We start from the raw sequence: 27,249 nt of genomic DNA, 5'->3' as shown, positions 1-27,249 counted from the left end.
TGGAGTTCAATTTCCTTTAAATTACTGTAGAGAATTCACTAGTGTGACAGTGACACCATAGCATACCTGCCAACATTTTGAGATGGGAATGAGGGACACCTACTAACAAATGAATAAAGGCATAGGACACGCCCCCTGTCACACCCCCCTAAAAGCAAAATTAACCAAAAAATGGTTAACTAAATCCAGGAGGGCTTTTTTTACCACTATTATTCCTTTATATTGGCTTTTAAAATGTACAAATGCAGCAATTTATAAACTGAATGAAAGGTTTAGCACTGGGAAACACTTTTTGAAAGATAAAAAGTGCATTTTATATACAACTATATAGATCAGACCAAAATGAGGGACAAATGAGGGGGAAAGAGGGACAGAGGGACATTGCTCCAAATCAGGGACAGTTGGGAGCTATGCCATAGTGCTTTTTGCGTAGAATTTTACTTCTAAGCTGTGGTAGAAAATGTACAAGCAGACTGTTTAGACTCATTTATCAAACTACAGTTCATACACACAATCATGTTTTAACCTGAAATCAGAAGGCTATAAAATTTGTGAATTCCATAAGGTATACCATTTTTGTTCAGTTTTGAAATGGACTAAATGGCTGCAGGATATAGATGTAATATCAGATGAATATCATTTTTTACCAACTATGTGTTTTTATATCTTGTCTTTAGTTATGTTTGCCATTATTATGGTGCAGGCCCCCCATCTCCACTGTCCTCCAGGCTCAAACTGCCCCCTTCACACCTCCCCACACACAGCACTGTCCCCCAGGCTCTGCCCCCTTCATCAGCCCCTACAGCACTGTCCTCCGCCCTGGCCTTCAAACTCCTTATCCACAGTCAAAGTAACATCTTCCTCTGTGGCCGCTGCGCCGATTCAGATTAGGCGACCCGTCAGAATGTGTAACGGAAGTGACGTTCCGTCGCCGCCATGTTGCTACACCCCACACTCCTCCATAGTAACAATACACTGAGAAGAAGGCAAGCGGACATCTTGTTACACCCACCGGAGTTTTGCACCCTACACTTATTTTTAACCATAAACTGAGGTCATATAGTGAAATATAGTACTTAGAACTCTGTGTGACTGGTTAGATGTTGAATTTTCAAAGCAGCGGCAAGCCTGCTGATCTCATAGGTTTGCTAATCTGACAGAAGTACGCTGCTTTTAAAATTCAACATGTAAACATTCATACGGAGTTATAAGTACTGTATTTCACTATATAACTTCAGTCTACTGTTAAAAATAAGTGTAACAAATGTCCGGTTTCCCCTTCTCAGTGTATCCTTACTATGGAGAAGTGCGGGGTGTAGCAAGATGGCGGCGACGGAACGTCAGTTCCGTTACACATTCTGACGGGTCGCCTAATCTGACGAAATACCGAGACTGACCGAGTAGCATTCAAAAATGACGCCCACCCAGCGGCAGTACGTAACTACGCATGCGCCCGCCCCATAATGGGCGAGCGTGTACGAGCTTTTCCGAACTAGGTGTCCTGTCAGAAACTCCAAGCTTCGGAACAGCGCATGCGCAGTTGCCCGTGAATTAAAAGGCGGTTGACAGCACTGCATGTCCTGTGTAATTTGTATGCCTTATAAATAAATAATAATATTTATATTGTACACTAGGTTTCATACCAGCAGCTGTAGCATATAAGGATAGACTACCAGGAAAAGGAGAATCTGGAGAGAGCCATGACTTCCCAGGAGTCAGCCCCCAACCTCACTGTTCAGGCAGAGGATCCTCTTGAAGGGTAAGTAAATCCCAGACACAGCAGGGTACATGTGCACTTACCTCACAACCTGAGAAAATGTACACTTTATTTGTGTAATACATTTCAACTCATTTATCTTTCAAGTTTGACCTTTGAGATCTTAACTTTCCATGCGTTTGTTTTTGTACACCAATTGAAAGTAGGAAATTGCTTTAATAAAATACTATTCTTGTTTTAATGTCATTTGTAAAGTCAATTTAGGTTTGCGTTGTGCATGGTGTACCTTGTACTGTTTGCTGCTGTTACATTTTATCAGCAGTTTCTCATATTTGATTCCTTTATTGTTTCTTTTTTATTAAAAAAAAGTATGTAAGGCACAATGGCCATGATGGTTCCCTTCTCATACGTTCTTATGTAGAACGTATTTACATTTTCTAATACACCAGTCAATGAACCATGTCATTTTGGCACAGGCTACCATACACAGCTTAACCACTTAAGGACCAGAAGGGTTTGCCCCCTTAATGACCAGACCATTTTTTGGGAATACGGCACTGCGTCGCTTTAACTGACAATTTTGCGGTCGTGCAACGTTGTACCCAAACAAAATTGACGTCCTTTTTTTCCCACAAATAGAGCTTTCTTTTGGTGGTATTTGAGCACCTCTGCGGTTTTTATTTTTTGCGCTATAAACAAAAAAGTGCGACAATTTAGAAAAAAAAAACAGTATTTTTTCATTTTTACTATGATAAATATCCCCAAAAGAAATAAAAAAAAATTTCTTCCTCAGTTTAAGACAATATGTATTCTTCTACATTTCTTTTTGGTAAAGAAAATTGCAATAAGCGTATATTGATTGGTTTGCGCAAAAGTTATAACGTCCACATAATAAGGGATAGATTTATGGCATTTTTATTATTATTTCTTTTTTACTAGTAATGGCGGTGATCAGCGATTTTTAGCGGGACTGCGACATTGCGGCAGACAGATCGGACACTTTTTTGGGACCTGTGACATTTATACAGCGATCAGTGCTATAAAAATGCACTGATTACTGTGTAAATGACACTGGCAGGGAAGGGGTTAACACTAGGGGGTGATCAAGGGGTTAAATGTGGTCCCTGGGAGGTGTTTCTAACTGTGGGGGGAGGGGACTGACTGGAGGACTGGGGACTGTTCCTGATCACTAGGAACAGACAATCTCTCTCTGCTCCCCTGACAGAACGGGGATCTGTTTGTTTACATTGACAGATCCCCATTCTGGCTCTCTGTGGAGCGATCGTAGGTGGCCAGCAGACATTGTGGCCACCGGACACACGCATCGGCTTCGAGGCCACACTTCCGGCACCATCTACGCGCTCACTGTATTTATTACACGAACCGACGTACAGCTATGACGATTCGCGTAATAGAGCCAACTTGCCGCAGTATAATGATGGCGGTTGGTCTTCACTGCATCTGGGCACCACAAACCAAATAACACTAATGAATTCATTGTTAAAATTTAAAGCAAACTCCCCCATCATCTTGAGTAAGGGCAGATGATTCATGTGGCATTTACTTATTGGAATCCATCTGCCCTTAGCTCAAGCATGCATGCAGGAGAGTGTGCTTAGCAGAGACAACCCCTCCTGAAGACTCCTGGGATGTATGACATCATTTGCCTGGGCAAGAAACTAGGAAGTAACCAAAGAAATGTAAATAAATAAGTTTAAAACAAGTAAATATTATATACGGTACTTTCCTAACTATTTACTAATCCTATCTGCATAAGGATTACAAAAAATCAATGTTGATTGAAAGAGTGAAGTTACATTTTAAATTTGAGTCATGTGGGCCCTTGTCAGCATCACCCAGGTTGAAGGAGACAGGTGGAAAACTGTCATCTGGTTAGCACCTGCATCAAATCAAATGAATCCGCTGGTCGCGTAGTCTGGTGGCAGCAGGCAGTGCGGCTGTCTGAATACAATAAGCGGCAGGGGGAATCATCCATCTGCATTGTTTAGTGTGGAAGGAGGAATCTGTTGGGTTCTTCTTATATACTTCTTATATACTGTATTACCCAATACCTTTGCAAGGGCAAACATTTGGTCACTGGAGATGACAGTGGGATGTATGTGACATTTATTGTAAGAGTGCTGTTTTTTTTCTAGGCTACTTCTTGAGGACAAGAGCCAGTTTAAGACATGCAGCCAGATTGGATTTTACAGGTATATTCTAGAAGTAAAAATATAATTTATGTAAATAAATCTGTATTTGCTTGGCAGTGAAGGTACTTAGTGCTCACCAAGCTGTAAGTTTTTACACATGACAGCTCATATAGAATATACCTTATAGCAGAATCTTACAAATTCATTTATATTTATAGATAGAGAAATATCGTAGATGAATAAAACCCCAGACAGATTGTTCTGTTTTCTTTCCCTTTACATTGTTATTAACACAATGCTGGCTTTATTGTATTGTTCCACTTTCACAAATGCAGGAGGCAGAAACTTCTTCACCCAGACCAGTCGCCATATTTGGCTCAGTTGGACACCCTCAAAACCGAGAATGGCATTGCTACACTTAACATTATTCATCAGAGAACAAAGGTCAGTACTTTTTAGAAAATGCTGATTGCTAAACCCTGGAGCATTTGTAATTGTTTAGTTGTTTGAAGAGTGTCAGTTGGATACATGGCAGCTGACAGATTACAGCCCTTGTATTTGATGTGTTCCTCACTTTTGAGAGCTGATGTCCTAGAAAGGGATCAAACAAAGAACCAAATTGTAATATGGAGACCCAGCCAGGTAGAACACAGATGTCAAGAGAGGGGAGCGTACAGGTTTAGTCAAGGAAATAGTCATATTAGGAGCACCATAAGATCAGGATTGAATAGAAGGAGTTCAACCAAGTGGAAACCACTATCTATCTGCACCAGTTTCTATTTCAGAGTGAAATAGTAACTGCCCCTAATAGAGGGAATATGACAGTTTTCCACATAGAAAACTGCCATAGATTCCTGCCAAGCGTGACCTTGTCCTAAGAGATGTGAGCTGTCAGATAACAGTTTACATCCCTCTCGCTGCTGGTACAGTGATTAGACTACACGAGCAGGGCGTGCAGAGTTATTAACCCTCCCTCCCACTCTGAGCTGAGTGGGGAGCAGGGACAGCAGGACAGCAGAAAGATTACAGCATGCAGCACAAGCTATCTGTTCTATCAGACACAGCAGAAGAGAGAACTGATGACCCATTTCGTTAATTAGAAACAGCATCTGCTCCATTATTTATATTTAAAAGAGTGTGACAAGAGCAATATAGTGTTACCATAGTAACACTGTACTACTCTGGGGAAGTGATCAGGATTTCTTATTTCTTTTTATACACACTATGATTGCTTATACCAGGGAATTTCCCTGGCATAAGCAACAATTTTTACTGAATGAAACTGATTCATTCAGTGTGTATTGTTGTGATTAGCTGTGATTGATCACAGGTAGTCACATGGTACGGATGGGCTGTGATTGTTCCTGTTTGTACCATGTGATCACTGTGACCAATCACAGCTAGCAACACAGTTGTACACAATGAATGGCATGAAAGGGAGCCTTCCATTGTTTACAATTGTCATGTGATCTGCTGTGATTGGTCATAGCGATCACATGGTACTGACAGCAGGCCGGTACACTGCTCAGTCATTGCTGTATCCAGTGGACACAGCCGGTGGCAGATCGTGCCGCAGTGCAGCCCATGGGGCGCATTCTGGGAGGACGTCATATGACATCCACCTGGAACGACAAATGTCTCACCCAGCTGTCATTTGAGATTAGGCTGCGTGGGAAGTGGTTAATGGTCCTGCTGGATGTGGCGCACCATTACTCTTTGAGGTAGATTTACTAAAGGCAGATATAATATGCACTGCAAGTGCAGTTGCTCTAGACCTGAGGGGAAGCTCTGCTGATTTCTATCATCCAATCGTGCAAGAAAAAATGATGCTTTTTTTATTTTCCTTGCATGTGATTGAGTATTTTTTGCAAAGTGAAGCTTTACCTCATTTACTAAGCTCCGGCGCAAGTGCACAGTATATTTGCCTTTACTAAATCAACCCCATTGTGCTTTGATATGAAATAATGCTTACAGTCTTCTTAGCTGTAAAATATAAGTAAGTATTTCTGATCTGCTTGCAAGTTTTAAACAACTTGCTTTGATTTTAATAAATGTTTTAGTTAAAAAATATCTTCAGTGTGAGTTTGATATAGCAAAATCTATGACTGACTTATCTGTCTGATCGAAAGTACTAATTTCATTCATCTCCTCTCTTTTAGGTTCCCTTGCAACTGCAAGTCATTGCAGTGGAAGGCAATATCGTTAGACTTAAAATTAAAGAGCTTTCACCTTTAAAGCCTAGATATGAAGTGCCTGATGTATTGGTGAAGGAGCCAACTACTGAAAGGTCAGAATGAATACCTTTAAAGTATTCTTCCATGCCAGGTCCTGCTTTAATACTAATTCCCCGTATCACACAAAATGTGTGATAGGACCTTGTTGTCGGAAATTCCGACCGTGTGTGGGCTCCATCACACATTTTCCATCGGATTTTCCGACACACAAAGTTTGAGAGCAGGCTATAAAATTTTCCGACAACAAAATTCGTTGTCGGAATTTCCGATCGTGTGTACACAAATCCGACGCACAAAGTGCCACGCATGCTCAGAATAAATAAAGAGATGAAAGCTATTGGCTACTGCCCCGTTTATAGTCCCGACATACGTGTTTTACGTCACCGCGTTCAGAATGATCGGATTTTCCGACAACTTTGTGTGACCGTGTGTATGCAAGACAAGTTTGAGCCAACATCCGTCGGAAAAAATCCTAGGATTTTGTTGTCGGAATGTCCGATCAATGTCCGACCGTGTGTACGGGGCATAAGCCTGCTGTGCCTGTGTGATACTATTTATTTTTTCCTCTCCTCCTTTGATCAAGGAAAGACTGGGCCCTATGTGCAGTGAGATTTTTTAACAAATAAATTATTGCTTCCTAGGAGATCAGAATAGCCGAGTTATCAAACGCAATGCTCAGAATCCTGAGCATTCCTATTATTGTGCAAAATATGACTGTTTACTTTTGAAGATGAATTTTTAGTTAGCCCTAGAAATGAGGTGAAGCTTAGTTAATATTCACTGTGGAAAGAATATCCAATCATGTGTAAGGACATTTAAAAAAAAAGCAGGATGTTTGGTTGAATGATTGAAGGTCAGCACACCTTTTCTTCATTCAGCAAGCCAAGTGAAAGCTCACTTTGTAAAGTGAACATATACTTATTCAGTTTAGTGAATATGGTGAAGCCATGCTGACGTATTGTTACTGGAGAAGAGATGCTTATGAGGCGATATGATAGCAATATATAAATCCTTCAATGGTGACTCTAGCATTGGGAGGAAACTTTCAATTCTTAGGTCCCTAAAGAAGACATGGGGCCACACAATGAAGTTGGATGAGAAACAGTTCAATCTTAAACTGTGTAAGGGATTCTTTACTGTTAGGGCGGTAAGGAACTCCTTCCACAGTTGGTGGGGTCAGTGGAGAGGCATACATAAGTTCAAAAAACTTTTAGATGTGCTTCAACACAATGTACAGGGATATGGAAAACAGTAGTCACACACATACACGTTCAGGTTGAACTGAAGGTACCAGTGTCTTTATTCAATCTATGTAACTGTGTAATTATTGTTAAAAAGGATTTGTACAATGATCAGCCATAACTTTATGACCACCCACCTAATATTGCGTATGTCACATTTTGCCACCAAAACAGTCCTGACCCATCAGGGCATGGATGCCACTAGACCTCTGAAGGTATGCTGTGGTATCTGGCACCAAGCTGTCGGTAGCAGATCCTTTAAATACTGTCAGTTGTGAGGTAGGGCCCTCCATGGATTGGTCCAGTTTTTCCAACATATCCCACAGATGCGCCAATGGATTGAGATCTGGAGAATTTGGAGGCCAAGTCAACATCTCAAACTTGTGTTCCTCCAATCATTCTTGAACCATTTTTGCAGTGTGGCAGGGTGCATTATTCTGCTGAAAGAGGCCACTGTCATCAGAACATACCGTTTCCCTAAAGGGATGTACTTTGTCAGCAACAATGTTTAGGTAGGTAAAACGTGTCAAGTAACATCCACATTACTGGCAGGACCCAGGGTTTCAAAGCAGAACTTTGCCCAAAGGTGGGCTTGCCTTCTTCCTATAATGCATCCTGGTGCCATCTCTTCCTCAGGTATGTCCATTTTTCTGCTTTCAACGCATTAACTTCAGGAACAACATGTTTACTTGCTGCTTAATATGTCCCATTTACTTAAAGATAGCATTGTAACAAGATATGTTATTCATGTAACTTTTCAGTGGTCATAAAGTTATAGCTGATCAGTGTATGTTGCCAACAGTTTGCACAGCGCTTTACAAAATAGATATTGATAAATCAGAACAAAATGTTCTCTATGGCTAGCCATTTATGGTGGTGTTATTACATGAACTAATTTGTGTTAAAACACAAAATTAATAAATGTAATATTCCATCAGGTTCAATATCTTGCTGCAAGAGACAGAAACTGTGGTTCTCGAGCATCCAAGTGGCACAAGCAAGGTCCATATCAATTCCCAGCCATTTTCTATTATGGTGACACAGGAAGACAAGGCACTTTTTGGAATAAACTCTCAGGGCTTTTTGTATTTTGAACATCTACGACTACCACCAGAAAAAAGGTACAAAATCAGTGGAAGGGAAGGTTTTTATTTAATATATATATATATATAGATATTGTAATGTATGCTGATGATAAAAGTACAGAAACTTTTTGTATCCAAACAGAACTTGCATTTTACTATGATGTAAAAATTGCTCTGCTATGGACAGTGTGCACAAATGCCTGTTTTTGTAGGCTGAGTCACTACAACTGTATGGCCTCATGCACACAGGACGTTTTAAAAACGCCAGTGATACAGCAGCGCTAAAAACGCCAGTTTTTTCGCATTTTGACACTAGCGTTTTTTGGCGTTATTTCATTAAAAACCCTCCCTATGTAAAAACGCCTAAAAATGCTAAACGCGGCTTGACAGAGTTTTTTGGTGTTTTTAGTTTTTACAGCTCGTTTTTACTGCTCCTGGAAGCACAGGCTGTTGTTTTTTTCTACTGCCCCTAAACGCTTATGCCTCCAAACGCCTCTGACAGTTTATGTGTGCATGGACACATATGCTAACATGTTGAGGCTTTTAGAGGCAGTTAAAAGAAAAACGTCAAACGCCCCGAACAGCAGCTGTAAAAACATCCTGTGTGCATGAGGCTTAATAGTTGTTCATATTTAAGTAAGCCCTGGGTGATCAGCACACATACACCAAATAGTACATATATTTACCAAGATCTCTCCTGAAGCCTGAAAGTGGCAGAGGTATACTTCACTAACTTATTAAGATAAAATAACATAGTTCAAAATATTCTGCTCTACTTGGTCCCATGTGATAGCAATGCTGTCATAATTTAGTGAATTTTTTTGCCCCAAACAGAGATTAAAGCTTAACGGGGTTGTAAAGGTTTGTTTTGTTTATTTGTTTTTAAATAACAAATGTGTTATACTTACCTCTTCTGTGCATGGGTTTTGCACTGAGTGGCCCTGATCCTCCTCTTCTGGGGTCCCCCAGCTGCGCTCCTGGCTCCTCCTCTTTTCGAGTGCCCCGACAGAGAGCCGCTTTCCACGGGGGGGACTCGTGCTGACGCGCTCCCGAGTCATGCTGTTGCGTCCATTGACACAGACAGCAGAGCACGGCCCCGTCCCCAGGCTCCTGTGTCACTGGATTTAATTGATAGCAGGGGGAGCCAATGGCTCCCCCTGCTATCAATCTATTCAATGAGGACCCGAGACAGCGGCTGGTGCTGCTGTGCTTGTCCCTGTTGCTGGAGCGTTCGGGTTCAGGTAAGTAAAAGGGGGGCTCTGGGGGGCTGCTGCACTTCAGAAGGTTTTTCACCTTAATGCATAGTATGCATTAAGGTGAAAAACCTCAAGAGTTTACAACCCCTTTAACTTCAGGCTGCTGTAGTTTTGCACTGTGTTAGTGACTTTATTAAAATTAGACATAGCCAGGCAGCTAACTTTCTTTATCGTACATCATGGGACACAGAGCCTTAAGTAATTAATGGGTTATGGGCCACCTTTAGGTGTTGACACTGGTATACCCACTACAGGAAGTTGACTCCCCTATATAACCTCTCCTCCTTCCAGGAGTACCTCTGTTTTTTTTCATTTAACCTATGCTGCTATTGTTTTTTCTTACTATTGCTCTGAAAATAGTACATTCTTAGAGTACCTTTGTTTTTGTGCTTTGCACTATGGCTTCCAAGGTTACTACTAAGGCACCAAAAGTTCCACCCCCAGGCGCTGGGAACACCAGTCATGCCTCCACACTGTCATCCTCTCCGGAGGTACCAGATATGGCAAGCCAGGGTGAGTCTTTGGAACCGATTGGTGGTGACACTGCTTCTCACACTTCAGCCCTTGTATACGTGACTGAAGATGCATTTTAGCAGCTTTAATCGTATCCTCCATCCAAGGGGATAGGAAGCGTGCTAGATCCCTCTCTCCCACTTCAAACCCTTTACCAAGGGAACAGTGGGAGCAGGATGAGGTATTACCCTCAGACGATCGAGAGGAAAAACAAGCCGATTATTCCTCTGCGGAGGAAACAACAGTTGATGTTTCAGCTTCACAATCTAATGTACATATCCTTACAGAGATGGTTCGCTCCACTTTCATGCTACCCTTAACAGAGTTAGCTAAAAGTCCAGTTTCTTCCTTGGGTTCTTTGAAACCCTTACAGCCTTTACATGCGTTTCCGGTCCATGCATTACTAGAAAAGCTTATTTATGCTGAATGGGATCATCTGGATAAGCATTTTTTCCCTCCAAAGAGACTCTCAGTTCTCTCCATGGAGGAAAAATTCACCAAGAAATGGAAGGTTCCAGCAGTTGACGCTGCGATTTCCAGTGTGAATAAAAGTTTAACTTGTCCAGTAGACAATGCGCAACTGCTTAAAGATCCAACAGATAAGAAGTTGGAATTCCTGTTAAAATCCTCTTTTTCCTTGGCAGGAACCATTACTCAGCCTGCAGTTGCAGCAATAGGCATCTGTCAGTCCTTAAAGGACCTATTCACAGAGGCTCTTAAAAAACTCCCTGCCCAACAGGCCCGTTAGTTGGCCGAATTACCAAAGGCATTATCTTTTGCTATAGATGCTATGAAAGATTCTATTCACCAGGCGTCCTGCTTAGCGCTTGTGCTAATACACATGCGTAGACCCCCTTGGTTAAAAAATTGGGCAGCCGAAGTACCTTGCAAAAAGCTTCTGACTAGTTTCCCTTTTCATGGGGAGCGACTATTTGGCGATGATTTGGATAAATACATCCAGACAATTTCTAGTGGAAAGAGTACTCTTTTGCCAGTCAAAAGAAAGTATAAACGTCCTTCATTTAAACTGGCTTTTTCTCGTGCGCCAGGGGCATCTACCTCTAGGCAATGGTGACGGCCTCCTCCATCAGACTCTAGAGGAAAATCTCAGGGTCAGGCCCAGGCACAAAAGAAGACCTGGGGCCGCAAGTCTGCAAAGCAGAGTACTAAAGCTTCATCATGAAGAGGCGTCCCCCCTCACCAGAGTGGGGGGAAGACTTCTGAAATATTCAGAAGTCTGGCAAAGGGAAATTCAGGACAGATGGGTTCTCTCCACGGTGTCTCTAGGATACAAAACTAGAATTTCGGGAGTTTCCACCATCTCTTTTTCTGAGATCAAACGTTTCCAAAGACCCAGGGAAAAGGCAATCCCTGTTTCCAGCATTAGACCGATTATTGGTTTAGGGGGTGATCATAAAGATCCCCACAGAAGAGCGAGGTTTGGGGTTTTATTCAAACCTGTTTACGGTACCAAAACCAATTGGGGTTGTCAGACCCATTCTAGATCTAAGGAATCTAAATCAGTTCCTGAAGATCTGCTCTTTTCGCATGGAGTCAATCAAGTCAGTAGTTTCCATCCTACAAGGAAAAGAACTTCTGGCATCCATCAACATCAGAGATGCATATCTGCATGTCCCTATATTTCCTGCTCACCAGAGATTTCTGCGGTTCGAAGTAGAACAAAAGCACTTTTAGTTTGTAGCCTTGCCCTTCGGGCTAGCTACAGCACCCTGGGTGTTTACAAAAGTACTGGCCCCACTTTTAGCCAGGCTAAGGGCACAGGGCATAACAGTCTTGGCATACCTAGATGATCTATTGGTAATAGACCAGTCAGTGGCTCGCTTGGAGCAAAGTGTATGCATTACAACCAGTTACCTGGAAAGTCTGGGTTGGATTCTCAACCTAGAGAAGTCTTCCTTAAAACCGCTAAGAAAGCTGGAGTATTTGGGCCTGATCATAGACACAGCCCAGAAAAGGGTGTTCTTGCCTCCGGCAAAGATCAGCTCCATACAAGAGCTGGTGCGGATGGTCAGGTCAAAAAGAGATTCCTCAATTTGCCTTTGCATGAGGTTGTTCGGAAAGATGGTAGCTTCATTCAAAGCAGTTCCCTATGCACAGTTCCATTCGAGATTGTTGCAAAACAGTGTCCTGTCTGCTTGGGACAAAACGATCCAAGCTTTGGACTTGCCAATGCGGCTGTCCCCAAGAAGGTCCCAAAGCCTCAGTTGGTGGTTACTAACCCAGAATCTGCTGAAAGGGAAATCCTTCAGACCAGTTATCTGGAAAGTAGTAACGACAGATGCCAGCCTTTGGAGAGCAGTACTAGAGAAGACAACTATCCAGGGACAGTGGTCAAGGACCGAAAGGTTCTTGCCCATCATCATATTAGAGATTCGGGCAGTGCATCTGGCTCTGAAAACCAGGACTTCCAGGTTAAAGAATTGTCCTGTCAGGATCCAATCCGACAATGCCACAGCTTTGGCCTATATCAGTCACCAAGGGGACACCGGTGAACCATATTCTAACTTGGGCAGAAAAGAATCTCCCATTAACAAGTAAATAAATTAATTAGTAAGGTCTGCCCTTAGGACGTAAGACCCCCCATAAGAGAGCTCTAGAATATAGAAATAAAGAAGATGAAGGGGCGAGTGGCACTACCTATATGTCAAATAGTTCTCTACCAAATCACTCTATAGTGGCTAAGTATTAAAAGACACAGTGTTATTGTGGAATAAATTATAACAAAACAGTTTCCATAAAGGTGATAGTGTAATAGTTATCACACCTCACCTACCCCAGTAGGTGAGTACTAAAATCCTTCTAGGTGTGGACACCAGTCCTACACAGGAGAAGTTATCACCAAAAATGTAATGGCTTGCAAATTAGTGTGTAAAGCATCCAAAAATGAATATCATGATAGTATAGTGACCTCTGCCTATAACAGTGCCTACAGTGTCCAAACCCAAAATACAGGATGTGAGTAAACCCAAAAACCAAATCCAAATAAGAATGCAAAGAATTGCACCAAAAAAACAAAAAAGTTATAAGAAAATCGCACCAAAGTCGCACCAAAATGTAATTATCGCACCATTTGCATTTTTCTGTTTTTTGGTGCGATTTTTTTTTTTTTGCATCTTGGGTTTATATACACCTTAATTTTATGATTGGGACACTATATGTATACACTTATATGTTTTTGTATAATTACATTTTGGTGTGACTTTGGTGCGATTTTTTTATTATTTTTTTTTTATAACTTTTTTGGTTTTTGGTGCGATTCTTTGCATTCTTATTTGGATTTGATTTTTGGGTTTACCAACCAGCTTCCAGCTCTATATGTTATAGAGTTTGGAAGGCCTATGTTTCCTGTTGTGAATCTAAGGGTTTGCACCCTTTGGAGATATATCATAGGCAGAATTCTTGCCTTTCTACAATTAGGCGTAGAGATGAAGTTGGCCCTGAGTACTATTAAGGGCCAAGTCTCAGCCTTATCGATTTTATTTCAAAGACCGCTTGCTACGCATTCTTTAGTCCGGGGTTTTATGCAAGGAGTGATGCGAATTAATCCGGCAGTTAAATCAGCCTTGAGCCCTTGGGACTTGAATTTAGTTTTGTCAGTGTTACAAAAACAGCCATTTGAACCGATACAGCATATCCCCTTAGTCCTTTTGACAAGGAAGCTGGTATTTTTGGTTGCTATATCCTCAGCAAGGAGGGTTTCGGAATTGGCTGCTTTTTCTTGTAAAGAGCCATATTTGATTATTCATGAGAACAGAGTGGTTTTACGCCCTCGTCCAGGCTTTTTGCCAAAAGTAGTTTCAGGTTTTCACCTGAACCAAGATATTGTCCTGCCATCGTTTTTTCAAAAACCATGTTCCAGGGAAGAAAAGTCACTACATTGTCTTGATGTGGTGAGAGCAGTGAAAATCTATTTGAAGGCAACTGCTCAGATTCGTAAGACTGATGTCTTATTTATTCTGCCAGAGGGTCCTAAGAAAGGACAGGCAGCATCGAAATCCACTGTCGCCAAGTGGATTCGGCAAGTGATAATTTAAGCTTATGATTTAAAGGGTAAAATTCCCCCGTTTCAAGTTAAGGCGCACTCTACCAGAGCGGTTAGTGCTTCTTGGGCAGTGTCTCACCAGGCCTCCATGGCTCAGATCTGCAAGGCCGCAACTTGGTCTTCAGTGCATACATTCGCAAAATGTTATCAAGTAAGGAGGAATGAGGATATCGCCTTTGGGCGCAGTGTGCTGCAGGCAGCAGTATAGGTCCTCAGGTCTGGGGGTGCCCTACGGGTTGTGTCTCCCTCCCCTCAAGTAGCATTGCTATGGGATGTCCCATTAAGTAATTACTTAAGGCTCTGTGTCCCATGATGTACGATAAAGAAAATAGGATTTTTATAACAGCTTACCTGTAAAATCCTTTTCTTGGAGTACACCATGGGACACAGAGGTCCCGCCCCTCTTTTATGGGGTTTAAGTATATTGCTTGGCTACAAAAACTGAGGTACTCCTGGAAGGAAGAGGGGTTATATAGGGGAGCCAACTTCCTGTATTAGGTATACCAGTGTCAACACCTGAAGGTGGCCCATAACCAATTAAGTAATTACTTTAGGCTCTGTGTCCCATGATGTACTCCAAGAAAAGGATTTTACAGGTAAGCTGTTATAAAAATTCTTTTTTTTTCAGAAGGAGGTCACCTTAAAGAGAATCCTAAAGCTGGCCATACACTAGTAGAATTTCCTTGGAAACTTTTTGTTTTAGAAACATTTGTTCAATTTTCTAATCGATAGTGGTGTCAAATTATTGTTCATTTTCAACAGCGATGATGAGAAAATTTGAAGGAGCAGGATGGGAACAAACAAATTTCTAACAGAGTATGTGATTTTCATTTAAGAAACCCCACTTGTTCCAAAATCAAATGAAATTCTGAGGTACTTTCGAATGATATTCTTCAAATCATGGAATGTACTGGGAATTTCCCTACGAATTTGCATGCGAATGCTCTTGTGATCGTTCATTTCAAAATCTATTAGTTTATGGTCAGCTTGAGACTACAATCATATCAGGAGTATTTTTTTAAAGTGCTTGTAGCAGGTTAAACAGCACAGTGCTGGTGCTGTCTAACCTGCCCCCCTGGAAGCTGTAAAAAACCTGGCTGATCCTGCCAGTTTCTACCCTCCCCCCGTAAACTGACTACGGTTTATCATGGTTGCTGAGTCCTGATACCATGGTCAGTTTACGCGCCTGTGTCATGCGCAACTTTCCTCTCCCCCTCTACCCCCCCCCGCCTGTCAGCTCGTGTATCTTCTGTGTGAGCTGTCTCTGCCCCCTGCCCCTCCTGTTGCTGTTAGTGGAAAAGTGAACTTTTAAAAAATTCAGTGCCAGTCCTTTACTTGTATGCAGGTATAATGTACTGTATACATTTTTGTTAAAAACTATACCTCTAAATACTTTTTTACATGTATCTTCGGGCTGGACACATGACTCGCGGCCGCTCTACACCTCCAAACCAGGGCTACAACAGGTGGGCCCAAGCGGCCACATGACCTCCCCAGCTGACGTCAGAGGAAGTGTCAGAGAAGTACTTACCAAGGCCGAGATGCCGAGAGCGGTTCACCCTTGTGACTAAGCGCAGCTCACCCCCTGGAGGTGATACAGGGAGTGAATGGCACAAAGTGGCACAGGCTACCCAGCAGGCAGGAGTAGTTCTGCGTGGTGGTCCTTGTAGGGTTGAGCAGCTGTGCAGAGACTGGCAGGTGAGATGACTTAATGAAGGAGATCAAACAGAAAGTCCAGAACCAGACTGAGGGTCAAACACAAAGGATCAGTAGTCCCAATCACTGGCTGAGGGATGGTGTTTGGGAGACACAAGGCAAGTCCAGGTCACAAGCAAAGGGTCAGGCAAGGAGACAGGAGGCAGGTCCGGGTCACAGGCAGAGGGTCAAACACAGGAGACAAGGCGGAATCCATTTAAGCAGGCCGAGGGTCAGGTCCAGGAGAAGAGCAGAGTAGTCAAGATCAATCCGGGTCACAACAGGCAATCAGGTACAGGAAACGGGATCAAAATGCAACAGGAAGCTGAAGACAAACCAGCAATTTGTCTGAGCACAAGAGCAACCTTTATAGGCCAGCCCAGGGGTCACGATGAGTACCATCGGACCGTGAACGCGCATGCGCCGGAGCGCCGTTTCACCGTGCAAGTGCGCAGGGACACGGCCGGAAGGATTATTCCTCTGACAGGGAGATCTCGGCCCCTCCCGCTGTAGCCCTGGATCAGCGGTATAGAGCAGCCGCCAGTCACGTGACTGGCCTGAAGATGCATGCAAAAAGGTATTTAGAGGCATCAATTTTAACAAAAAGTATACAGTACATTATGGCTTCATACAAGTGAGGGGCTGGCTGTGTATGTAGGTGTGATGCCCCGTACACACGGTCGGATTTTCCGATGGACAATGTCCGATCGGAGCGTGTTGTCGGAAATTCCGACCGTGTGTGGGCGCCATCGGACATTTTCCATCGGATTTTCCGACACACAAAGTTGGAGAGCAGGAGATAAAATTTTCCGACAACAAAATCCGATCGCGTCAATTCCGACCGTGTGTGGCCTGTTCCGACGCACAAAGTGCCACGCATGCTCAGAAGAAATTCCGACACGGGACAGCTCGTTCTGGTAAACTTAGCGTTCGCAATGGATACAGCACTTTCGTCACGCTGCAATGTTAAAAATGGTTTAATACAGCGCACTCTCTTCTTCTTTATAATGTGACAAGAATTAAGTAGTTTTGCTGCTCATATTCACACACACTTCTCACAAACTTTTATTTGTGTTTTTTAGTGGGATTCCCTGAATATATTGTTATTAGTTGTCACATCTGACAGTTTTATATTTTTTAATTTTTTTTTATTTTGGATTTTAAGCCTTTTTTTTTCTTTAATGTTTGGATTTTTTCCAAGGCTGATCTTTGTTCAATGTTATTTTTATTTTTACTCCAGAATATTTTTGGGTGTGTTTTGTGTGTCAAGTTACCCCAACACCATTGATATCTTTTATTATTTAATCTCCAGGAAATTGTTTGTTGTTGGTGTCCTTTGTTCATTTCACATTGTATATTTGAATTGTACCTGAATCCTCACAAACAAACGGTCCTTTTTGAAGTAAAACACATAGGAGAGTATAATTCAAAACAAAAATCCTTTATTAAGGGATCAGGACCAAACAAAGAGGGAGGCAACACTGGATCAACATGAGAAATTAGCGAAGCCTGGGACCCCCACGGCAGACATCAATTCTTCAACATCAAAATTGGTGGCCTGAGGAGTCCATATCTAAGGGAGGCCAGTCTGGTCCAGAATTCGCAGAGATCCGGATAGCAGCAGATGACATCTGTGTCCCCAGGCTGTGGTACCACAAGAGGCTGCATCTTTTGGCCGACCAGACTGAACCCAGGGCAATCACTGTCTGGTCTTCCTTCCACGCTTCCTTCATGGCTGTGGCTGTGCAGTTGGAGATGTGGCAGGAGGAGGAGTAGGACCTGGAGGAGAAGTAGGACCTGGAGGAGGAGGAGGACTGGGGGGACCTGGAGGAGAGGGAGGAGGAGGAGGAGGACCTGCAGGAGGAGGAGGAGGACCATCCCAAAGATGTGTGTGAGGTGTAATTTGGCCCCTCATACCTTTCTCCAGAGCCTCCGATATGAGGGCCTCACACATGGCTTTTTGGCCCTCCTCCATCCTCTGCATTTTATAGGCTATGAAGGCCGCAATGTTCTCCTGCATGGTGTGTGGTGCTCCCAGGACCTCTGTAGCCCTCCAAAAGAATGCTATAGCAGCCTCCTCTAGGGTACTCCTCCTACTGCCACTTTCTCTTTTCAGGGGGGGTGGAGGGACCTTGATATCAGCCAGCCGGCTCGGCCTGGCCACCTCCTAGCTGAGACTTCCCTGTGTATGAAAAAGGGACATAGTTTTAGTTTTTGCATCATCAATCACAATCCTAAATTAGTACTCCCAACTAACATCTAGTTAACATCATTGATTGTACAAGCAGAAATATTTAGAGGAATGCTATACCTGGCTCAAGCTGGGCTCCTCTACATGTGGCCTGGAAGGCCCAGGTTGGGCGTCAGAAGCCTCAGCCGGGGGGAAGGAAGCGTGGAAGGAAGACTGGAGAGGGATGGCCTGGGTTCAGTCTGGCCTGCCAGAAAGTGCAGCCTGTCGTAGTACAACATCCTGGGGACATAGATGTCATCTGCTGCTCCGGATCTCTGTGAATCCAGGACTTTCTTGCGCTCCCTCAGATATGTGCTCCTCAGGCCACCAATGAAAATCTTTAAATAAGTGATGTCTGCCGTGGGGATCACCTGCTTCACAATTTCACACAATTGCTCCAGTGCTGCCTTCCTCTTTGCTTGGTTCTTGAAATGGGGGTGGGTAATCTCCCACAGACAGGGCAGCTCACTTAGCATCTCTATGAATACTGACATGAAGTCATTGTCTTTCATTAAGATATCCATGTTCACTGCAAGACACAACACAAGACAAAGCCTAATGTCAGACAAAACTCTCCTAATCTTGTTACAATATAGGCCTCAATCTAGAAGCAGTATAGGCACAAGTTTGTCTCTTACCTTCGTTCTTACGATCGGCGCGTCCAATGCTCCTTCCTCCGCTCACAGATCGTACGTAATACGCACGCGTGTTACGCTTTATACACACTGCGCATGCGTGTAACTCCGCCCGCCCCTGACGTTCTTTCTAGTGTATTCCCCGCCCCTTTTCGTTCGGCGCAGTGGGGGAAGAGCATGATGGCGGAGTTACAACAGGTGCGTGCTAATTCTAGCAACGAGGAGGAGGAGGAGGAAAGCCCGGATCCAGGCACGTCCCGATCCAGAAGGAGACGTTTTAAGGCCACAAATATGTCGTTTGGGGAGATGTTGGAGATGGTCGACATCATGAGGAAGTCCGACTATGATGGAAAATATGGGCCTTACCCCAACCCCAACATCCGAAAGGCCAAAATCATGGCGAAAGTGGTCAGGAGTCTTGAGCGGAATTTCGGGGTACGAAGGTCTAAAGATCAGCTCAGGAAGCGGTGGTCGGACCTGAAGTTGAGAGAGCCAGAGCAGTACTGAAAGATCCGGAGAGTGCTGCAAAAAAGTAAGTAGTTGTGCTGTGTTCCTATTCTTTCTGTCTTTATTACGTTCGTTCTGCTCCATATGCTTTTATTAATTGTAACGTTTAAAAAGGTCAACTTTAATGTTCATGGGCCCATTATTCGTTCGTATCAAACATTTTTCTTTCGGCCTCTAGAACACCATTGTTTAGGCCATATGCATTTTCACACATTTTTGGGGGCCTACTTGGATGCCAAATATTTGTTTGTGTAGATGGGTTTGTTACTAGAATGAAATGCAAACTAGATTGTGTGTAAGGAGAGGACACTGAGCAGCTGTTTTCACATCTGAACACTGGAGCACTAGTGTGGGACACAAGAACACCATTTTTATTAGGGGGGGCACACTGATGCTCCAGTGTATACTATAGTGGGGGCTACATCTGTGAAGCTTGTACTAAACAGGTAAAGTATTGCAGCTTGACAAAGGGCAATAAAAAATATACATCTTGGAACTCGGCTAAAATAGACAATTGTACCCCACTTCCAAGCAATGTTTCCTATTTCTAGTTCTGCCATCAAATATCTGTGTGCTAATTATACCATTTTTGTTTTACATAGGGGAGAAAAGACTCAGACACCCCTCATCCCAGGAGACCAGAGACCCCCCCCCTCTGGAAGAAGGGGAAATACCAACCCAAGAAGCTGAGCAGGAGGAAGAAGAAGATGTGGTGGAGATTGGCACCACAACAGGTGAGTGTCTGCGACCACAGGCTCAGGTAAAAGAGATGGTGGCAGATTTTTGAGACCTTTTTTTTTGTTCTTTATCTCTTTTTAGGTGATCGTGATCCAGAACGCTTTACATCTGAAAGTGCCCAGATACTGATCGGGGAGATCATGGGGTGTAATCTCCAATTGCAAAACATCCAGCAACAAATCAGTGATGTTATTAAAAAAAATAATAACATCATTGATGTTTTGGGGCGAATTTAAACCCCACAAAATCACCTGTTTTATCGTGGTCCAATCTTACCAAAATTTTTTCAATGTTTAGAAAAGCCAAATTTGGAGGATGCACACAGTGTGCCAACATGTGCTATCTGCCATCACGGGAGATCAATGGACGCGTTTTGGGGGTGCAACCCCTTCCTCAATTATAAAGTAGCGTTGAGGAAGGGCTTGCTCCCCCAAAACACGTCCCTTGATCCCCCTGATGGCAGATAGCACAATGTTGACATTCGTAAATTGGTGTGCATCTTCCAAATTTGGCTTTTCCAGGGGTGATTTCCCCCCATCTGAACGCTATATCAAACCCAGTTCCTAAATACTGATGTCTGATATAGCCTTCAGGTTTTAACATATGTGAACTTTGTAAGTTCAAGTTTTTTGGCTTTCTTGTTGGTTTTACACAGGCCTGTTTTATCTGAAATGGATATTTCGATTTTTGATAATGCTACTGCAAACATTGTTATACAACAAACATGTTGGTTTGTTTTAAAAACCTTTGGTAAATGCACATGTGATTGTGCAGGTATAAAAAAGTGCCTTACTCAAGAATGTGTGGATTATTGTCTCAACACTACAACACTTTTGGGGTGATGTAATTGCTGTTTTATGCAAAAATGGGGGTTATTTCCTAAGGGCAAATACACTTTGCACTACAAGTGCAGGTTCAGTGCAGTTGCAAGTGCACTTGTAGTGAAATGTGTTTTTGCATTTAGGAAGTACCAGCCAACAGTGTTTTTTTATAAGGTTACCCAGTCACGACATTTTCTGCACTCAACACATTTCTGTCAGGGTCAGCTAAAACAAACACAAGCAGTAAATGTCCACAAAGAATTTCTTTTGGTTGTTTTTTATTTGAAAAAGGTGTCACAGATTGTCTGGCATATTGATAGCCCCCCTACCCGCAAAGAACTCCAGGTAGCGTAACCGGACATCACGGGCATTCAGGGAGGGCAAGCCAGGACGGCCACTTTCAAGCGCCGTCAGTGTTGATGGATTTGGGATTCCGGCCTCAGGCCCAACTGAGCCAGCATAGTTGGCTGAATGTTTTCTTAAAAAATTATGGAGAACACAGCAGGCAAGTATTATATGGTTCAGTTTATACTCCGCCATATGGATGGGTGTCAGAAATAATCGGAACCGGCTGGCCAGGATTCCAAATGTGTTCTCCACCACTCTTCGGGCTCTGGCCAGCCGGTAATTAAAAACCCTCTGTTCCGGGGTGAGGGTCCTCATCGGGAATGGCCGCATCAGGTGGTCGCCCAGCGCAAATGCTTCATCAGCAACGAACACAAATGGGAGACCTTCAACATTGTCCTCTGGAGGTGGCAAGTCCAAGCTGCAATTCTGGAGACGCCTGTAGAACTCCGTCTGGGCGATCACTCCACCATCGGACATCCGGCCATTCTTCCCCACGTCCACATACAAGAACTCGTAATTAGCCGACACCACCGCCAACATCACTATACTATTAAACCCCTTGTAATTATAATAGTATGACCCCGAGTTGGGTGGTGGGACGATGTGGACGTGTTTCCCATCAATTGCCCCTCCGCAGTTAGGAAAGTCCCACCGCTGGGCAAAGTGGGAGGCCACAGTCTGCCATTCCTGTGGCGTTGAAGGAAACTGTTGAGGAAAAAACAATAAACATTACTATTTTTTCAAAGATACATGGCAAGCAGATTATACACAAACATTATGGGGCAACCTCCAGATAGCATTTACTAAGGGGAATTTAACAACAACAAAGTATAAGGTACACCTATCATATTCCCCCTCCCCCCCTCTCATGGGCCATTTCTAACATTATAGGGGGGGGGAACTCTTGGACAGGTAACCCTCTTCACTTCATTGAGAGATGAATGCCTAAATACAGGGTATTACTTGGAACAGCCCCTCCTTAGTTACACTATTGGCAGACCACTGGACAGGTAAGAAGTGTCATAATACAAAGATATAAATACACACTGTACACATTTGAGGACATTTGGACATTCTGCTATTACCTATCAAGATAATAATAGGATACAAAAACTTTAAACAGTACCATTGGAAAGTATACAGGCAGGCCCTTGCACTACATGCTTTGGGGAATTCATCCATAAATCTGAGCAGTAAAGAGATGGGTATAGTGTGTATGGGTTTGGCAAAGTCAGCATATAGATGATTGAGGATAGAGAATTGGGATCAGCTGACTTAGCAGTTGGGGGGAGGGAGGGTTACAAAAAATTTGGGGACACCACAAAAAAAAGCCTCTGGCACTCTGCCTGAATTTAAATCAAAAATAACATTTCAAAACATTTTAGGGGGTGTTTGGGGTAAAGCACTACTATGGAGCTGATAAAATACATTGTTAAGTGACTACATGAGGTGAATATAGGGCAGGAGACACCATGCTGGGGAGGTTATTGAAGGGCAAATATGTATGAAGGACATAAAATAATAATTACATAAAAATCCAGCATGCATGAGGACAAAGGGGACATTCACAGCATATTACAATCATGGTAATTAGGGAATGAGGGAAGAAATACAATATATTAGCAAACATTCACTACAATAAAATGTGATATAAGAGGATAAAAATCTTACCTTCATATACTCCTTCTGCAGGACCTGTATGATGGCAGAACAGGTCTCTGGGATAATGATCCCCAGAGCCTGGGGGGAGATGCCTGTCGAGAACTTGAGGTCCTGCAGGCTTCTCCCTGTGGCCAAATACCGCAAGGTAGCGACCAACCTCTGCTCCGGAGTGATGGCTTGCCTCATGCAGGTATCCTGCCTGCTAATATAGGGGGTCAGCGAAGCCACCAAACGGTGAAATATGGGGTCCGTCATCCTGAGAAAGTTCCTGAAATCATCAGGATTATTCTCACGGATCTCACGGAGCAAAGGCATATGACAGAACTGGTCACGCTGAAGCAACCAATTCTTGGTCCATGAACTCCTCCCCACCCTGTTCATGGACTGGACTTGTGTCAAGGTCAGGACCCCAACACCAAGCCCCCGCACAGCACGAACTCTACGAGGAGTACGCATACGAAACATGGCTAGAAAACGGTCGGCTGCTCAGAACGAAGTAACAGAACGCACTGAAGAACAGCAAGGCCTGTGAAGAGCGACCTGAAAACCAGTAACGAAGGAACAAGAATACAATGACTACTTAAAGTCACGCGGAACTTGCTGCACGCACTGAAGAGCAGATACAAACCCACAAGCACAAACTGAACAGCAGAAAACGATCTGAAAGCCACGAGTCTGAAAAAGCACGAATCGTCTCTCACCAAACTTTTACTAACACGAGATTAGCAAAAGGAGCCCAAAGGGTGCCGCGCTTGGTTCTGAACCGGCCTTTTCTAGTCTCGTCGTACGTGGTGTACGTCACCGCGTTCTTGGCGATCGGAAATTCCGACAACTTTGTGCGACCGTGTGTAGGCAAAACAAGTTTGAGCCAACATCCGTCGGAAGAAATCCTAGGATTTTGTTGTCGGAATGTCCGAACAAAGTCCGACCGTGTGTACGGGGCATTAGGGTTACAAAGACTTTAACTTAGGTAGCAATATTAATTTCTCTGGGCAGCAGACGATATGATCTTGGGGAAAACTGGTGATAAACCTATTGCTTCCCCTGACATATTGCCAGGTGTATCTGGATGCTACTCCCTTTCCCTACAGATGAGTTACTTGTGTATTCATACAAATATCTACCATTTGGACCTTTACATAACGAGCTAATGTTAAAGCAAGCTTAAGGTGGTTGTAAACTTTTACATATAACCAGTGAAGTGACTGGTCTCAGGTAATACGCAGAGATGAAACAAATCATCCTATATCATTTGTAACTGTCTATCTGCATTCTTCTCTTCTCTACATCAAAGTGCTGAATGTATAAAGCTTGCCAGAGAATTTCCAGAAAGGGGGCATATAGCTGAAGTTACACTCTGCAGAGCTCAGTGAGGAGAGCGCTGAAAGCTGATTGGAGGGAAGAGACACATTCCCTTCACACAGAACACATGGGATATGCTTTGTTCATATTTAATGACTGAGATTTACAACCACTTTTACAAACTCTTTTATATTGTGGAAAGACTAAAAGGGAAAGTGTTGCCCATAGCAACCTTTATTTTCTAAATGCAGCTTTATTAAGTAGCACTTTTAACTTTATTTTTATTCTTTAACATCCATAAATAAAATAAATACAGTACATTGTTCTTCAGCACATAGTGACATTCTTTATGGTTACTCATTTTGGTGTAATAAACTCCTCACTGGTTCTGTGTTTGTTTATTACAGAGAACCAGCAGAGACAGACATAAAAGTGCAGCCGGATAAGTCAGAGGTACATTGTTCTGATATTTCAGATAACACGCTTGAAAATAATTTTTTGTGTGTCTGTCTACCATCCAATCTTTTGCATTTCAGGCTACATTAAAAAGTAATGGTTCTGTTACTATTCGTACAAGAGGCACAGTCACAGCTAAAGGGGTTTGTATTATTGCCATGGTAGAAGAGGAACATGTCTCGTTGGCGTGGCAATGGTGCCATTGGCTCCGTTGCCACTGTATTAGAGGTATCAACCATGTCACCTTAGGGTTGGAAGGATCAGCACTGTGGGAATGGAGGGATTTACACCACTGATATAGTAATAAGAAGTTTGGCCTTGTTGTCATATTTACAGAGGAGTCAGCCATGTTGCCATGCCAAAGAAAAAATTGGCATGTTGCCATGGTGATGGGTGGATTGGTGACAGCCTATGGCAACAAATGAATTTGCCATGGCACTATTGTTCCTGGTGGATTGGCAGTATTGCCATTGGAGAGATCTGCCCTGTTGTCATAGCAGCAAAAGATTGGCCCTATTGCAAGTGCTAAAACTGATCAGCCTTAATGATATGGTGACGAGGGATTAGCCTCATTTTATAGCAATCATGGGATCTGTCCTATCGCCCTGGTGAAGGATATGTCCCATTGGACTGGCCGAAGAGGGATTAGCCAAGTAACCATGCTCGCTATCACTGTGGCAATTCCATGGAAACAAAGGGATCAATCTCATTGCCATGGCAATGAAAAGATTGGACACATTGCCATATATCTATTATATTGTGAATGGCAACAGAGGGTTCAGCCATGTTACCATAGTTACAGTAGTACACCCACGTTGCTTTGGTGATGGAGGGGTCAGCCATGGAGATGGTGGAATTGTTTCTGGCAACATTGTCATGATAACAGAAGTGTTGGCAGTAGTAGTACAGTAGTGACAGAAGAACAGGGCATGGCATAGGACAATCATCCTCTGCAATATTGCCAAAGGGACTAATGGACCTGTTGGCACAGTGATGAAGGGATCAGTCGTGGAGCCAATGCAATGGTGATAAAGGGATTATCGGTTGCCATGGGACAATACAGGGATATTGGTCTAATTATGATAGAGATAGAAACATTCTTGTTTTCAGATTTATTATAGGACCCAAATTTATTTGGAACTAAAGAATTATAAAAATATATATATTTTAGAGTGACGTAAGTTATTTATGTAGAAGGCATGTGACAGGATTTGGGTGGTATTTCGTTATTTTAAATCCAAGATTTTGGATGGGGAGTCATTTGGAGGAGAACACCTAGTACAGTTCAAAAGGGAGCCTTCAATGCGTATTAAATTGTAAGAGTAATTTTTTTGTTTTAGAGATTGCAAAGGAGATGCTTAATACTTCTGGTGAACCTGTGCTTTGCATTGACAGCTCCACTCTGAATATCGATAAATATTCTTTAATAGTGTGTGGAAGCACTAAGTATAAGTAGAATCGCTATAAGTAGCAACCTCAAGCTTTACACAGGGATAAGGAAGCTCTCTCGGTCCCCATGAAACATCATTGCATTGCTGAGCACACCCAATACTTGTTAGGACAGAAATATGGGGTAGCCATTGCTGCCTTGTTTTAGAAGTTGCAGGCTCCAGGGCTGCTATCCTTATTCCCCTTCCGCTACTTCTACTACTTGCTTAGCTAATGATCTGAAACAAGCGTATTCATATAAGGAGGCAGCATATCTGACATACACATACTAGTTCCCAGTTAGTGAATTTCATGTATTATTTTAGGACTTTAAGAACTCCAACTGTATCTAGTTTATTAGTCTTCTTTACTCTGGCCTGAAATATCATGCTTTCCTTTTCAACAGGATGTATTTGGACTCTGGAAAGAAAAGTTTGGAGATTTTGTAGACATTAAAGCCCATGGTAGGTTAGAGTTATTTATTTAATATTGTGGCTTGTGGTACAGTTCATCTTATTTTTGTATCTGCTCAGGTCCCTCTTCTGTGGGGCTGGATTTTACCTTACACGGGTTTGAAAATGTTTACGGACTGCCAGAACATGCAGATATCCACTGCCTCAAAGACACAGGGTAAGCAGGAAAAGTCAGAACATTTAAAAGAGAAGTATGGCATTAAAAGAAAAAAAAAATATTCTTACCTAGGTGGATGCACCTAGCCTCTGTAGTGAGAACTGAGCGATCAAACACTGCTGATTGCTCAGTTCTCCCCTCCGCTCTAAGCAGAGAATGATGACTGACGAACCTAGTACGCAAGGGCCAAATGTTGGGCGGCATTGGCCGGTTCAATAGAAACTGGCCGACATTTGGCCCTTGTGTACTGGAGTTGGTCGACAGAAGCTGGCCATTAGTCCAGCTTCTGTTGAAGGGGCGTGACCGAAAAAGGTCTGCTGATCGGCTCCTGTAATGTTCAGGTGGGGGGGGGGGCTGTCCCCCTGTCAAAACACAGTAGAACAGCAGGGGAGATCATTGTACTAACATCGGATAATTAGTACAACGGCTCTTCCTGAACTGTCAGTTTTTTTTGTTTAACCCTGCTGGCTTGAACGAAAGAAAAAATACTAGTGTGTTAGAGGCTTCAGTCACCGGCTCTCTGCTCAGCCCCTCC

The 27,249-nt window shown here is 43.0% G+C and overlaps 1 protein-coding gene across 4 annotated transcripts in view; it reads left to right on the top strand.

The window, feature by feature from the left end:
- Positions 1-1,466: 1,466 nt before the first annotated feature.
- Positions 1,467-27,249, top strand: part of GANC (glucosidase alpha, neutral C) — a 215,483-nt gene continuing 189,700 nt past the window's right edge. The window contains exons 1-9 of one of the 4 annotated variants that reach the window (XM_073609525.1): positions 1,468-1,759; positions 3,874-3,930; positions 4,206-4,314; positions 6,030-6,157; positions 8,284-8,466; positions 24,608-24,653; positions 24,737-24,799; positions 26,491-26,548; positions 26,618-26,714. In XM_073609525.1, coding sequence (XP_073465626.1) covers positions 1,701-1,759; positions 3,874-3,930; positions 4,206-4,314; positions 6,030-6,157; positions 8,284-8,466; positions 24,608-24,653; positions 24,737-24,799; positions 26,491-26,548; positions 26,618-26,714 — 800 coding nt within the window. In that variant the 5' untranslated portion in view covers positions 1,468-1,700. Of the gene's footprint in view, positions 1,760-3,873; positions 3,931-4,205; positions 4,315-6,029; positions 6,158-8,283; positions 8,467-24,607; positions 24,654-24,736; positions 24,800-26,490; positions 26,549-26,617; positions 26,715-27,249 lie in introns of all 4 variants that reach the window. The other 3 variants (XM_073609527.1, XM_073609526.1, XM_073609528.1) reach the window with 3 other exon arrangements.

This window comes from Aquarana catesbeiana, linkage group LG13 (genome assembly GCF_042186555.1).
Source record: "Aquarana catesbeiana isolate 2022-GZ linkage group LG13, ASM4218655v1, whole genome shotgun sequence".
Lineage (NCBI taxonomy): Eukaryota > Metazoa > Chordata > Amphibia > Anura > Ranidae > Aquarana > Aquarana catesbeiana.
The sequence above is the reverse complement of the archived record's forward strand: the minus strand, read 5'-3'. Positions and strand labels throughout refer to the sequence as shown.